At 35.3% G+C, this 15,794-nt stretch overlaps 1 protein-coding gene across 4 annotated transcripts in view; it reads right to left on the bottom strand.

The window, feature by feature from the left end:
- Positions 1 to 15,794, bottom strand: part of Cobll1 (cordon-bleu WH2 repeat protein like 1) — a 132,907-nt gene that overhangs the window by 12,476 nt on the left and 104,637 nt on the right. For 3 of the 4 annotated variants that reach the window (XM_042694081.1, XM_042694083.1, XM_042694084.1), the window contains 5 exons: positions 9,850 to 10,003; positions 9,347 to 9,421; positions 7,795 to 7,947; positions 4,299 to 4,533; positions 3,223 to 3,296 (listed from right to left, as the gene is read on the bottom strand). In XM_042694081.1, the coding sequence (XP_042550015.1) occupies positions 3,223 to 3,296; positions 4,299 to 4,533; positions 7,795 to 7,947; positions 9,347 to 9,421; positions 9,850 to 10,003 (691 nt within the window). Of the gene's footprint in view, positions 1 to 3,222; positions 3,297 to 4,298; positions 4,534 to 7,794; positions 7,948 to 8,230; positions 8,233 to 9,346; positions 9,422 to 9,849; positions 10,004 to 15,794 lie in introns of all 4 variants that reach the window. The other variant, XM_042694082.1, reaches the window with a different exon arrangement.

Raw genomic sequence — 15,794 nt, 5'->3', positions numbered from 1 at the left:
AAGGTGTGTTTTAAATTGAATACAATTTGTATGACTCTCTTAGGAGAGGGCACTGCCTAAAACAAATATAGAAGGCACCTATGTTTCTTATAAGACTTCATTTTTAGCAAGCAAAGAAATTGACAAATTCAAAAATAGTATTTTCCCTTTTTTTCTGTGCAGACATATTTCTATAATCCCTAGTATGTTTATATTTCATGTCTAACACTAAAACAATCTTAGCAAATATTGCTGGTTTTAATTAGGACAGGCTCCTGAAAACATTATTTTTCAAGATTTGAAATGGAAAAATCTAAATGGATGGTTTTGTTAATTGGGTGATCTTGCTGAACACTTTAGCCATGAGATGGGTGATTTTAAGTACATGAGAACAATCATGTTGGTTCTTATTTTCTTCTGTGAGAAAGAAGACTATCTCATTCTTCCAGAGTCAATGGGCAAGGAGGCAAACAACCCCTCTTGTCCCCCTCTCTCCTGTATGACTTTTTCTCTAAAAATTATTTTCAGTATCTGTGTTAATAAAACAACAGCTTCTTGTCAACGAGATGGCAAAGAGGTAAAATTTGAAAGTGTGTTAGTATAATGAATATATGTCATGTGCATGAAGTGTTTTACATACTTTCTCCTCTATGAAATTGCCCCGAGTAAACACTTCTGCATGAAAACTAATCCTCCTCTTCAAAGCCCTAAATAGCCTCCCTTTTCAGATAGGAGAAGTTTATACAAAATAGTGAATTGTCAGTTTTAGTCAAAAAATAAAAAGATGTCAAGTATTTCTCTATGGTTTTGTCATTGACAAATGTTACTTAAAGAGAATACCCCTTTGTACTATTAAGGATAATTAAAACTTTTTATATTTCAAAGAATACCACATCAGCTGCACTGCTTAAAATAGAATGAATCAGACAAGAGTTCTTGTATCTCAAGAATAATCGATATCCATATCAAAAAGTCATATCATGTAAACTGTATATAAAGTTTTAAAATGCATTCACATTTTATACTTTGTCTAATTATACAATTATTTGTTCATGGAAATTTATAGTACATATTAATTTTTAATCTGGGCTTTAATTTTATCTTTCTAAATAAAATGCAACTGGTCATTAGCCAGATTTTCATTTCCCTATTTTCAATGGGTTATTACATCTTAATCATTGTCTAACTCTGAATTTCTCCAACATTTCACTATTATTCCCCACTATTGCCAGACTGGGGAATCTAGGCTTAATCACTGACCTTATTAGCAGCTTGTCCATCTTCAATATCTGACAATGATGTTCAACAAGTGCCTATGAACCACTAGTTCATTTTCCAAGGAAAGCCAGGAGAGGGAGGGGGTAGCTTTTGAACTATCCTGTCTCTCCTTTACTTAAACACTGATATGGCACTTCAAAGAAAAAATGGTTTAGCTAGTTCCATATAATAGATATAAGAAGAAATATAAGAAAACTACTTTAAAGGTAAGAAACTATTTTAAACATAGGCTACATGTTGATAAACATCATTACAAAACAGGTGTAAATCAAAAAAATACTACATAAATGTCCTTTTAAAGCCAGTACTGATCTGATGTCAAAAATCTTAGCAAAATAGTTTATTATTACTAAAGAAAGGTAGCTTTTAATGATTTTTCAATATGAATACTATTGTTATCATGGTATATGTAGTGCAAACTGAATCAAGAAGAAAAGAATGTGTTGTGTCCTGCCTCAAGAGGTAGAGTGTCCAGCCGGGCACTGGTGGCTCACGCCTGTAATCCTAGCTACTCAGGAGGCTGAGATCTGAGGATTGCGGTTCAAAGCCAGCCCGGGCAGGAGAGACCATGAGACTCCTATCTCCAATAAACCACCAGAAACCCGGAAGTGGTAGAGCACTCGCCTTGAGCTGAAGAGCTGAGGGTCAGCGCCCAGGCCCAGAGTTCAAGCCCCATGACCGACCAAAAAAAAAAAAAAAAAAAAAGAGGTAGAGTGTCTATCTAGCAAGCATGAGGCCTTGAGTTCAAGCTTCACTACTACCAAGAAAAAAAAGAGAAAAATAATTTATCTTTAAAACTTCTCAGAGTAGTATCATACAATTGTATTGAAAGCAGGGAAAATAAATCATAAGGATATATATACATATAAATACATGTATATACATAACTCCTATCCATACGTATAAACCTACAAAACTCTATAGCAAGATACATGGATAAATTAGATATATGTGTATATGTCTGTATTTGTGTATATTTGAATGTATGTATATATGTAGTCATTGGTACTATTTCTTGTATATATAAGAATATTATAGCCCTGTGTTTTCTACAAGTTTTTAGTATTGTATAGTAATGTAAACAGGATTATTAGCATTCAAATGCCACTTCCTTCTTATTGCTTTAAAATATACCAAAGTGTATTACTTGAATTTTCTACAGTGCACTTAAGAGACAAATTCAATCCTGTGTATATTATACTAAATATTCTAGTACTCATTTTGTATTATGAGGATTTTACATAAAGTATTTTCTGTGATTCAAAACTGTCCAATTCAGCTGAAGAATAAGAGATGTTAAACTAAATGACTGCTAGTAATGAAGTAGCAAAACAAATATAGTGGGATCTGGATAAAAATGAATGGGTAAAGTAGATGGAAAATTATATTCTACACAGACACAGGTATAGCATAAATTACATCATCAGGAAAAAAGATGCTGTCCTGATTCATTCATGAAAAGTGGAAATCAGTGGTAAATATGGATACATAATCTGGCAATTTATGTCTTGAAAATCAGGTAAACAAGTTTAATTCCAAACATAGCAATTTGACTATGGAATAACACAATCTTGCAGTAGGGAATTAGAAGCGAAAGAGAAAAGGAAAGAGAAGGGAAGGGAAGAGAACGAGATCACAAAGAGATGTACAACTTTAAGGTCCAAAATTCCACTTTTATAACCTCAAGATTAAACAACAGCAGAAGTAGTATACAAGATAGCTAAGAGCATCCTTTGTGATATTGCCTGATTTCAAGCCCTAGTTCTACCATTTACTGTTTGTGAGATTTAATATGTTTGTGACTCAACCATCTGTAATAACAACATATCCCATACCACTCATAAATGCAGCAGACATGGAGCAAATACACAAGATTAAATGAATTAAGATGTGTTAAGAACAGCCCTTTGGTACAACATCTGGTATATTAGGAAAATGTTGGTTCTTAGCATTTCTATAACTCACCAATCTTTTGGTTTGGGCTATGGCCAGCTACAGGGTCTTCGTTGTTGTTATCATGTGCAGCATTGTGTTGTCCTCTGGAAGATATGATATTGTGTTACATATATACATATATGTGTATATGTATTTATATGTCATATATGTTATATATTCAAAGACATACACACCATAAAAACAGTCCATAATTTTCAAAGATAGATGAGCTAAATATCCTTTTTTATTTCAGCTAAATACTGGAAATTTAATAGCTAAGAAAAACAGAACTGAGAGGAAATGCTGCTACAAAACATGAGCTTTCATACAGTTGTCTTATTACAAAGAAAACTATGAGAAGCTTGGTAAAATAGGCCTTTCCAAAATGGCAGTTTTATTCTTTTTATTACTGGCTATTTGTTTTTAAAGAAAATGGAAATTAAGCACACATTTCAGCATTACATATGTCAAAGTCAACCAAATAAATCAAGATGTAGATTGACCATATTGATTTATCTTCTGATGATACAACAGTTTAAGTTGGAAAAAATCCCATGCAAATTATGGTAAATTCTGATGACAATGGTTTATTTTGCTTGGATGACTTTGGCTTTATTCATGGTGCTGCCTGTCACACCAAAGTAGACTAAAGAAGCTTTCCATTCTTGGGATCAAATGGAAAGTGCATTCTCTACATAATAAAGTTGGCTGGGGAAACAATGGGAATTTAACATCATACTCTCATATGCAGAACTGTTTTCATATGCCAGTCAGGGAAAATATTTCAGGTGTATTTCCTGAAAACTGGAAACTGGATGTATCATTTAGATCAAATAATGGGTAAAATACACATACAAACTAAAACTTTAATTTCTGACTTGTGTAAATTAACTACATTTTAAGGGTTATTGAACACAGGGAAATCAGAACTGAATTTGCTTTTTTTTTAAACACAATTACATGCGAATAGATACTTAATAAATAAATAAGGGGGTGCAGTCTAAGCAAAAGGGCCAATTCTGTTTAAAATTTCAGATCCACATTGCAAAAGAATAGTGTTAACTAAATAAACTGTCAGCAACTGTTCTAGTACACAAGCTACTTACTGCCCATCTGTAGTTCTAGTTTCTTGGGCTTTGTTCTTGACGTTTTGTGAGGCCTGTCCACTACCAGTGCCAAGGGCTGAGTAGAGATCATTTTTCAACATATTTACTGTGGTAGTAGATGACAAAGGAACACTGAGTGACTTCAGGGAAGTATTTTCAGACAGATCCTCAGGCACTTCGTTCAGTTCTTCCTTTTCATCTATCTCTTCAAGACTATAATCAGAGCTTATTCCAGCTACAAAACAATATAGATATGATAACTTTAATTTGACTCACCCAATATAATCTTATTAAGAGGTATTTAATATGTAGCTTTGGTTCTTAAAAATCTGATTCTGATTCTTGATAGTGAAATATTTTACCAATGGTGAACAAACATGTTCGCATACACTCTCTTAGAATCACACAATTCTTAAAATTCTTAAAAAGAATGTGCTATCAATCTACATATGATTCAGGAAAGGTTACTTAATCTCATAAGTTTCAAATGACTTCATTTAGAAATATAATTTTCAGCAGGGGACAAACAATGCTTGATAGGAAATGTACTCATGACCTTGCTCATGTAACTGTAACCCCTCTGTACAGTATTCTTACAATAAAAAACATTTTTAAAAAAGAAATAAAAAATATAACTTTCAATGAAATGATTTTATAAACATGTAGTAACAATGAAACTGATATAAAAGTAAATCAACTTAAATATGCAACCTAAAAGAATATGAGACTTTCACTGGACATCAGTGACTCACACCTGTAATCCTAGCTACCCAGGAGGCTGAGATCTGATGATCATGGTTCAAAGTCAGCCTGGGTAGGAAAGTCTGTGAGACTCTTTTTTTTTTTTTTTTGGTCGGTCGTGGGGCTTGAACTCTGGGCCCGGGCACTGTCCCTAGCTCTTTAGCTCAAGGCTAATGCTCTACCAATTGAGCCACAACAGCACTTCCATTTTCTGGTGGTTTATTGGAGATAAAAGTATCATCGACTTTCATGGCGGGTCTAGGTTTGAACTGCGATCCTCAGATCTCAGCCACCTCAGTAGCTAGGATTACAAGAATGAGCCACTGATGCCTGGTTCTGTGAGATTCTGATCTCCAATAAACCACCAGAAAACTGGAAGTGGTGGTGTGGCTCAGGTTGTAGAGCACTTGCGTTGAGCTGAAGAGCTGAGGGACAGCACCCAGGCACAAAGTTCAAGCTCCATGACTGATTAAAAAAGAAAAGAAAAGAATATGAGACCACAATGGCACCTAAACTTTGACTAAATGGTTATCAGCATTGCCTAAACCTCTAGGAAAGTTACTAATGCATATACACTACTCCAAAGTTGTCAAAGCTAAAGGTTATTAGGTGATTATAACATGTAACTAGAATTAATGTCTATTGATCCTAATGCTGTGTGTGTGTGTGTGTGTGTGTGTGAGAGAGAGAGAGAGAGAGAGAGAGAGAGAGAGAGAGAGAGAGAGAGAGAGTGTGTGTGTGTGTGTGTGTGTGTGTTTTTTGCTGGTCCTAGGGCTTGAACTTAGGGCCTGAGTGCTATCCTTAAACTTTTGTGCTACAGGCTAGTGCTCTGGCACTTGGGTCCCAGATCCGCTTCTGCCTTTTTGGCGGGTATTTGAAGATAAGCCTCTCACTGACTTTCTTGCCAGGATTGGCTTTAGACCATGGTCTTAGGATTTCAGTTACCAGTTAGTGGCAAATAGCCATAATTTACTTTTGGTAAAATAGAACAAGTATTAAACAATGAGAATTGTAATTCCAACACACTATTGATTTTTGTTGCTGTTGTTTTGTGAGATAGGGTATTAATAGCCTTGACTGGCCTTAAACTTGATTTTCCTGCCTCAACTCCATAAGGCTGGGATTGTAGGTTTATCTCCTCATCCATCTTGATTCTCAGAAGCAGCTTCCTTCAACACTGTTTTCCTATACAGTATTGGGAAGCATACATGAGCAAGTATACATATTCATATTCCTTTTTCATTTTATTAATTTATCTTCTATAAATGAAAATGCCCAGTGTTTTTATGTAGTTTTTTCTCCATTTACTACATCTTAAATATCATCCTTATTAATGCAGGCATGTATATATACTTTTAACAGTTATAGTCAATATTCCATTGAACAAAAATGTTCTCTATATTATTTTGTAGTAACAACAACCAACAGCTAAGGTAGAATAAGAGCACTCTAAGTAGTCACTACCCAACTTACTGTCAAGAAGTATATTTAAAAATTATTAAAAAATAATTTGAATGTAAAATTAGTGAAAAATTTTTATACATTCCTATTTTACATAATTTGAATATTTTATATTACTTTTCTTTCAGTCCCTCTGGGGATAGTAAACATTTGCTAAAGGAAAACATAAAAATTATTTGAAATTTATGAAAATAAAATTAATGACAAGAAATGTAACTAAACTTTTAAAAATGTTTTCTAATTCTGTCACATTTTTACCAATGAATCTTTAAAGCTTAACACTTTACTTTCAGACACCTTATATCTACTTTCTGGTGTTTATCAAAATCGGAAATTGCTTGGCAAATACTATTTCTTTGCTAAATTATAATTAGAGTAAAGGAATACTATTTGAATATATTATATTTCCTACTTTTTCCATTCATTCAAATGATGCTCACTGTGTTGGTGCATTGTATCTGCTGACAGTGTTCTTTCACCATTGGCAATTTACTGAATTTTCTTTCAGTAAAATTCATCACTTTTGAAACACAGTTCTTTTGAATTTTGACAGAGTATACAACGATGTAACTACCTTCATCATCACTACATAGAAGGTTACATCCAAGACATAAATCCTCCACACTTGTTTATAATCTGTCTCTTCCCTCAGCTTATAGAAATGATTATCCCCAGTTTCCTATTTGCAAAAATTCCATAAATATAAGCACACAATATCTAGAGACTTGAGGCTGGCTTTGTTATTTAAATGTTTTGCTGTAAGGGTTCCATTCATTTTCATGGCTAGGCAGCAATAATGTATTCCAACATATAGACAGCCATAGTTTGCTCCTCAAGGTTATGGACATTTGGATTACTTCCCATTTGGGACAATTACAATTATAAACTCCATAGCATGTTCATAGGTTTTTATAGAAACTTAAGCATGGTGGCAGGACTAGAGCTTATACAGAATATGAGTAAGCAAGGGGTTGTTAAATAATGAGTGTAATTTATATATATTATAGATATTTATGAAAAATGATAAAGTTCAAACACATCCCTCAAAAAAGTAGAAGGCTAAATTCAAAAGAAGGTGAAATCCTTCAGAACCACTAATTAATTCATCTTACACTTTGTCACATTCATTGGGAAGGGCAAGGAAAACAGAAAATTCCCAATCTAGACAAAATTTCAAGTGAAGAAGGAGAATACTATTTTTTACAAAACATTTTACCAAGGGGATTATTTAACAAGTAACCCAATCTTAGTCTGCATAAACTAAAGCACAGCCAGGAAAGGTTCAACTACATACATGTTAAAGATGCCACCGCTCCCTCAGGTGTTCCTGGACCCTCGGAGAGAGAGGTTTCATCTGTCAGTTTGGGCAGAGTACAGTGTTCATGACTGAGGAGCCCACTGCCAAGGGAGGCTTCTGCCAAACAAGGAGACTCCGTAGAAATGGCACCTAGACAACAAAGTTAATGCAAATCGAGACCAAGAAGCACTTTGGAAGAAATCAGATTTGTTAGCTAACTATTATCTGTACAAGAAGTATGAAGAGATAAAAGGGAAGGGAGGGGGACAGTAGGGGGTAGCTAATGAATATGAAGCACAGTTTGACTAGCCTATACAAATTTTTCTATTTTTTTTATTTGCCAGTCTTGAGACTTGAACTCAGGACCTGGACACTGTCACTGAGCTTCTTTTTGCTCAAGGCTAGTACTCTACCACTTGAATCGGAGTGCTACTTCTGGCTCTTCTGTTTATGTGGTACTGAAGAATCAAACCCAGGACTTCATGCATGCTAGGCAAGCACTCTACCCCTAAGTCACATTCCAAGTCACATTTTTTCAAATACTTCAGAATCCTCTCATTTTACTCCATATTTTAAGGTGTTAACATTACTTAATAATTTCCTTTGTGGAATAAGATGGTATTATTGATAGCATTCAGAGAAAAATCCCTATACGTGATATCAGAGTTATATGCAAAATGGCAGTAGAGTTAAGAATTCTTATAGGTGTTAAAATTCCAAATTCTTAAAGACCATATAAAATTCAAGATTCAAGGACAGGGATGGGATAGGGATTGCAGCTTGATGGTGAAGTTGTTTGCCTAACGGGAGAGACCTGAAGGTTCATTCTAAGCTGTATAAAAGCAAAACAAAGTTTATTTGATTCTGAACTCTCTCTAGCATTGTGAACATAAATGTTAAAATTGATAGTAAAACAAAGTTGCATCAAACAAATCTCATACTCATTCAATTGTCACCATGCTCAAGTGCTAGCTTAGATATATTATTTTTCTATATCACTAGTTTGTCACATTCATTTAGGTCTAACATTAAACAAAAAACTGAAACAATGGAAACAGTATAAGACAAAACTACTTTTGTTACTAGAATTGTATTTGGGAAGAATACAAAACAAGAGTTATAAAATAGAGGGTTTTTTTCATAGCAACATGTTTTTTATTATTAGAGTAAGATACCTTATATGTTGAATTCATACCTGAACAATAGCTTAAAGAAACTATGCTTACACTTATACATAAATACTCTTCTAAATACATCAAGCTATGTTCCTAAGGAGGCTAATAAATGTCAATCTGCCATCGCCTAAAAAAAGCAGGAGATCAAATAGGGAAAACACCCAAGATACAATTCCAGAAGTGAAATTTTCATCTTTGCCAGTTTTATACTCTAATCTCTAATCCTAGTGAGGATTTCTGGACAAATTTTGGAAAATGAGGGCAAACGACCCGTTATCGCTTTCATATACAGGACATTTTAACTAGCTAAGTTTCTCAATTGTCTCAGAAGGTTTTCTTGAATAAGCATATAGTATGAGGTTAAGGTGTCATACCTGGGCTGTTCAGTGGCTCAGGAGAGTTTGCTTTGAAAACACTGTGTGGAGGAACTCCATCCACTGACTTGGGAGCTGAGAGAAAGAAGCAAGGCTAACTTAAACACAAGTCAACTTGCACATGAAACATTTAACACATGTAACCTTGTATATAATTCAAAAAGAGATTAATTATACAACTTTACTACATAGTCCTTTTACCATCCAGCTGTGAAAGGACTAAGTTTCATTTAATTACCTCCAACATGTAGCCAATCCTGAAATGACAGTATCTTTCTAAGAAAATTTCACACATTATAATCTGCTCATTGTGAAGTAATGAAGCCGTTCAATGTTGTCATTTTATTATATATTTCAGATTTATAAAAGAAGCAGTTAAGTGAGAATAATCAGGACAATTTTTAAAGACTAAGCATCATTATTTAATATAAAGACATAATACAAATATATCGATAGTACAAAGTGAAATGCAAATATAATGGTAGGGGGGAAAGTCTCATTACCAGTCACATGGCCATCTTCATCACTGTGATGCAGGGGTAGTTTGGAGGGTGGAGATGGTGCTTTCCGCTTTGTCCTTTTCAAAGAGGAATTCCCTGTGGATGTGTGGCTGAGCTGCAGTGAGCCAGTCCTCACTATGCCTGCTTCATGGGGACTCTGCAGGAAACAAAACAACCAAACACAATCCCATGTTTAGAAGTTAACTCAGAAAAACTAGGGCCCCTAGTTACAGGTTGAAACTTCCTATGTAAAGATACAGAATCACAACAAATCAAAGATTCAATAAATAGGATTGTAACCAACTGAAGAGTTTCTGCATGCCAAAGAATATGGCTATCAAGACAAATAGAAAGACCATAGAATGGAAGATTTTTATTAGCTATGCATCAAACTACCTATGTATATGAAAAATTTACTTCAAACTCAAAAAGTTAACCCTCCCCAAATAAAACTTCAATGAAACAACAACCCAATTAAAGAATGAGCTAAAGACTTCAAGAGAGACTTCTCAGAAGAAATAGCCAATAGACACACAGAGAAACGTTTACCAAAATGGAACAACAATTCATTTAAAAAATTGTGGAGTAAGTGTCATGTGCAGGAAGAAGGTGCTAGGACAGGAATGGAAAGAAATGTAAAATACATATGCTCCTTCTCAAGAAACCTAGGCTCGGATGGAGGACTGGAGTGCAAATAATGAACTGTAGTGTAGCTTCTAAGCAAAACAAACTTTAACACAAAAATTGATAAGAAATGTACTCATTATCTTGCTCATGTAATTGTAACCCCTTTGTACAGTATTTTCAAAATAATAAAATAATTAAAGAAAAGGATGAATATAGGAAGACTTTTAGTCCCTTGAAAGGGGCCTAATTAATCTATCTTCTTTTAGTACCAATATATCAGTGAAGAACATTTTGAAAATCTTCCTTTCTAGCCAAAGGAAGGTCTTTTGAGGTTACCAAACACAAAGTTACAAGCACGCAGCAGGTGACTGTCAGCAGACCCTAGGACAATCCTGCCCCAGCAGGCTGCCTGATGCCTCCTGGCTTAGTTTCACGCCATCTTTGCTCCTGCTTTTTACAAGCAAACTGCTTAAGAGGGGTGTGTTAGGAAATGGAAAGACTTGGAAAAAATTATATATGAAGTGAAGTAAGCCAGGCCCAAAGAAACATAGGTCCCATGATTTCCCTTATTTGCAATAACTAGTATATGTCTGGGACAAGTAGAAAAGGTCAAAAGCTATGTACATATGACCAGATAAGATGAAGTTAAGTGAAATGAACCCCAAGATAGGGACACAAGTGTTTTTTTTTTCTTTCTGGCTATTATTATAAGGTACCATGTAATTTTTTTGTTGCTTTGTATGTTTCTCCCCCACAGTATAACCCGTTTTCACTGTATTTGATGTCAGTATAATTTGGGGAGAGGAAGGGAAAAAACAAAATGTTTAAATAGGGATGGATACAGGTTGACCCATTGTAACAATGAGATGTACAAGACACTATGTCGAAAAACGAACTTTACAATTTAGGTGGGGGAGAGGGTGGTGGTGGTGGTGGTGGAGGGAATGTAGTTGTGGAGGTGGGAGGGAAGGGATGGTAGGGAAAAAAATAAAGGCAACAATGCTTATTGATAAGAAATGCACTCACTACCTTGCTCATGTAACTGTAACCCTCTGCACAGTATTTTCACAATAAAAAACTTTAAAAAAAGAGGTGTGCATAGTAGTTTGTTTCTTCAATTTTTCATTTCCCATTTGAATCCCTCTAATTATCTGTTCTCAACTCCAGTTCTATAAAACTTTTCCTATTCAAGTCACCAGTGACCTTGACCAAAAAGAGATCAGTGGCCAACTAAGCCCAGTCAATTGCCTTGCTAAAATGCTTTTTCTTACTTCCAGACAACTACAGTCCTTACTCTCCATGTATCCACACTGTCTAAATACTCTGCTATATTTGTTGAATGCTTTTAACTCCTTACCAACATTAGTGTGACTTTGAGCTCAATTCTGAGACATATTTTCATTAGTATCTACACTCACTCTCCTAGTAATCTAATCGCTCCTTTTATTTTTAAGTATTACTTGTATGCTGGTGAATTTTACATGATTGTTTCTATGCTGGACCTTCATTCTGATATTTACTTAATATTTAAGACCAAGCCAAGCTAGCATTTCTAAAACTGAGCTCTTGGCAATCCCATTTTTCCTCCTGCCTTTCCACCTTATATCCTATGTACGTTAGCAAAAACTTGACCTCTCCCCTCCCCGCACAGCTTGTACTGAGTTCAACCTGTTCATTATTAGTTTATTTTAATTTTTAATTTAAAAAATTATTTATTTATTTTTTTGCCAGTCATGGGGCCTGAACTCTGGCCCTGGGCGTCATCCCTCAATTCTTCAGCTCAAGGCTAGCACTCTACCACTTGAGCCATGGTGCCACATCTGGCTTTTTCTGCTTAAGTGGTGCTGAGGAATTGAACACAGGGCCTCATGCATGCAAGATAAGCACTCTATCACTGAGCTACCTTCCCAGCCCATCATTATTCCTTTAAAAGGCATGTAGAACCCATATTGTATGTGGTGATGCATTCCTGTAATCCCATTATTCAGGAGACTGAAGTGAATTCAAAGCCAATGTGGGCTCTCTAAGGAGATTTCTTTGTAATAAGAATATTCAAAAGCAACCAAATAAATAAATATTAAATTGAAAAAAACTTTAAAGATGCCAAAAATAAACACATACACACAAAAACATCTAACACCAGCCAGACCTTTATTACATTGCTTTCCTACCATTCTTTTTCAAGACAGCAGCAAAAAGAATCCTGTTAAGATGGAAATCACAGGCCCAGTGCTGGTGGCTCACGTCTGTAATCCTAGCTACTCAGGAGGCTGAAATCTGAGGATCACAGACTGGGCAGGAAAGCCTATGAGATTCTTATCTCCGATTAACCACCAGAAAACTGGAAGTGGTGCTGTAGCTCAAGTGGTTGAGTGCTCACTTTAAGTTGAAGAGCCCAGGCCCAGAGTTCAAGCCCCATGACTGACCAAAAAAAAAAAGAAAGATGAAAGTCACCTTATATCACGTTCTTCAAAACCCCCTAGTGTATTTTCCAAGTCCTTATAATTGATGATGTGGCCCCTAGATCTCTCTGACCACCTCCTTCTCTAAGGACAGAGTGGTTTACTCCAGCCACACTGGCCTCCATCCTGCCTGGAGATTCCCCACTTCAAGATATTTATCCTCATGTCCCCAAGCTGGGAATACTCTCACTTCCAACAACTCAATGTTTCACTCCTCATTTTCTGTAGATCATTTCTCAAATGTCATTTTTCTTTTCTTTTTTAAATTTTTATAATTATCTTGAAGCAGTTGCACAAAGGAGATATAATTAATTCAACATGTAAGTTCATGAGTACAATGAATCTTGATCAATGTCACTCCTTTCATCTTTCTGCCCATCTCTTACAACCCCAATCATCTACCCCCTCAATTTTCCTATCATCTTTTCAATGACAGCGTTCCTGACTCCCGACAGTTTCTATCTCCCTTCCCAGGTCTATTTTTATGATGTCACTCAATGGCTTCCTAATGTACTAGAGCTGGCTTAGTTACTTATTGTTTGTTCCATTCAAACTGATTTAAGGGCAGGACTGTGTCCCTCCTTTTTCCATTGCTGTATTTCCAGAACAATGCTTGGCTTGTATGACAGTCGCAATAATTACTCATTCACTGAATGGAAAATGAATTATCTCTTGCCTTCTTAATTGGTAAAGCTCGATATTGGTATACACTGCTTGGGTCATTCTCTTCTTATGAAAGAACAGAACCACATTTAAGGGAAGTGAACTAATTCAGAAAAAATGTTTGGCCTGTATGCTTGCTACACACCAAGTAAATCTGATGATTTTACTGTTTCATAATGTTCTAATATTTCTGCCAGGGGCAAAAGGCAGCCTTCTTTTTTTTTTTTAAAAAGGGAGACATTTGCATTTTGTTCTGTTTTATTTTTTAATTTCACATATACAGTTTTGTTAAATGAAGCAATGTGCAAAAATATACAGAGTTATGCAGAGTCAGAAAAATATTTTTCTCTAACAGATGAAAAGCTGTACCAGGAGCTAGGGTGAATAACTCTCCCAGTATACCCAGAATTTTCTGGAATGTCAGACTTTTATTGACCCAAACAATAAAATTATGGCAAACCAAGATAGTTGTTCACTTGAATTAAGAAAAGTATTTTTATATGGTTGTAAATGCTTTATACTCCAAGAGAATTAATCCTAATACCTGAAAGTGAACAGGTTTTTGTGAAGGTAATTCTTCTAGTACATAATAAAGTGGCTTTTAAATAAAATTTTGCTTTAGTTCTTGTCACTGCTAACCATGGGAGGTTTTAAAAAGGAAGATGAATCATCTCATGAGGACAGAAGCAAAGTCAGGTCTGCAAAAGCAGGTGCTGGACTACAAAAATGTCTTGAACTATTCCCTTAAACAAAAGGGTAGCACAGGGTAGCACTAGGTTTAGATAGGCAGGAATCAAAACATCAGACATCTTCTATACCAGTTTGTAAAAACTACATCCAATACCATATACCCCTTGCTGCCTCTTTTTTCACATCTTTTGTCCAGAATTCTGGTCAGAGTTATAGAATGAAAAGAGCTTATACCGATTTTTATTCAGTGTTACTAATGTCAACTCTGATTAAATACTGTTATCACTTCCTGGGATGACATAAAGATGCCCTCTTACTGCACTTCTGAAAGAATTCAAGAAAGAACACCCTTCCCTTGGGCAAACATCTGCAGAGAAAGAAAGAGTTCACAAGCTGGAAGGGAGCACACTAATCATAATATCAAACAAATGGGCTTTGGAGTCAATACCAGGAGTTGAACCAGAAAGCATTCAGAGGAAGACTAGGATACATAAATGAGAGTATGTATGTAAAATTGAACAGTATCTAATGCATTGTTCATGTTCCAAACATTTGCTGACATAACTATTTTGATGTATGTGAAAGTGTTCTGACAGAAAATCATAGTTACTGAGGTTAGAGGGAAAATATGGATGCAAATGAAATTCTGGACTTATTTTAAGATTGTTTTCTCACTTTGATGACAGAGGCAGTCCTACTGATCCCAGTCCTACTGGAATCCGACTCTGTTATAATCAGCCTTAAAACCCAACAGGGCTTGAGGTCCAGGGATGAGGACTTAGTCCGCTGCATGAGCCAACTTTACTGTGTCTAAAAATCTCCACCTGTTAAATTATCTTAGATCACTTCATGGTGCCACAGAGGACTTCAATAAAAGTTAAATATTTAACACTGTGTCAAGTCTGGGTGATGAGCACATACATGTGTATCACAGTATTTGAAGTATTTCATACACAACTGCCATGCACAGAAAAGTTACTTCAGAGATAATTAAGAAGACTAAAAGTTTCTGAAAGAACTTGGATCTAGCTCTTGCCATCAAGATACATTTCCTTTGGTAAAATTTCAACTAAAATTTTATTTTAAAAGAAGCTGAAATTAATTTTTTTTTAATCTGAAGGGTTTGCAAAATGGGAAAGCTGGTTTTTACTGACTAAATGAAACTGCTTTGGTTAATCATTAGACTCAATTATTTACTTTAGTTAAAGACACTGATAAGTATGCTTGCCATTAGCAAACACTGCACCTGTAATGGGAATGCACATCACCAAGCTTTATGGTCTGTGACTAGGGAAATACTATAAGGAAAAACAGAATGTGCTAGCAAAAGAAAGTAGCAAAAGTAGGATGAAAACCTGCCAAGAGAGGTAATCTCTGGTAATTCTCAGATCAGAATTCACTGGTCCAAATGGAAATAAATTCAGCTGAACAAAATATAAGTACACAATGTTCAATTAATGTATGTACTGAGAACTAGTCCTACACTAGCTATTAGATCATATATTA

The sequence above is a fragment of the Dipodomys spectabilis genome, unplaced genomic scaffold (genome assembly GCF_019054845.1).
Source record: "Dipodomys spectabilis isolate Male_0828 unplaced genomic scaffold, ASM1905484v1 ptg000174l, whole genome shotgun sequence".
NCBI lineage: Eukaryota > Metazoa > Chordata > Mammalia > Rodentia > Heteromyidae > Dipodomys > Dipodomys spectabilis.
Note: the sequence above shows the minus strand (reverse complement) of the source record. Positions and strands in the feature narration are given on the sequence as shown.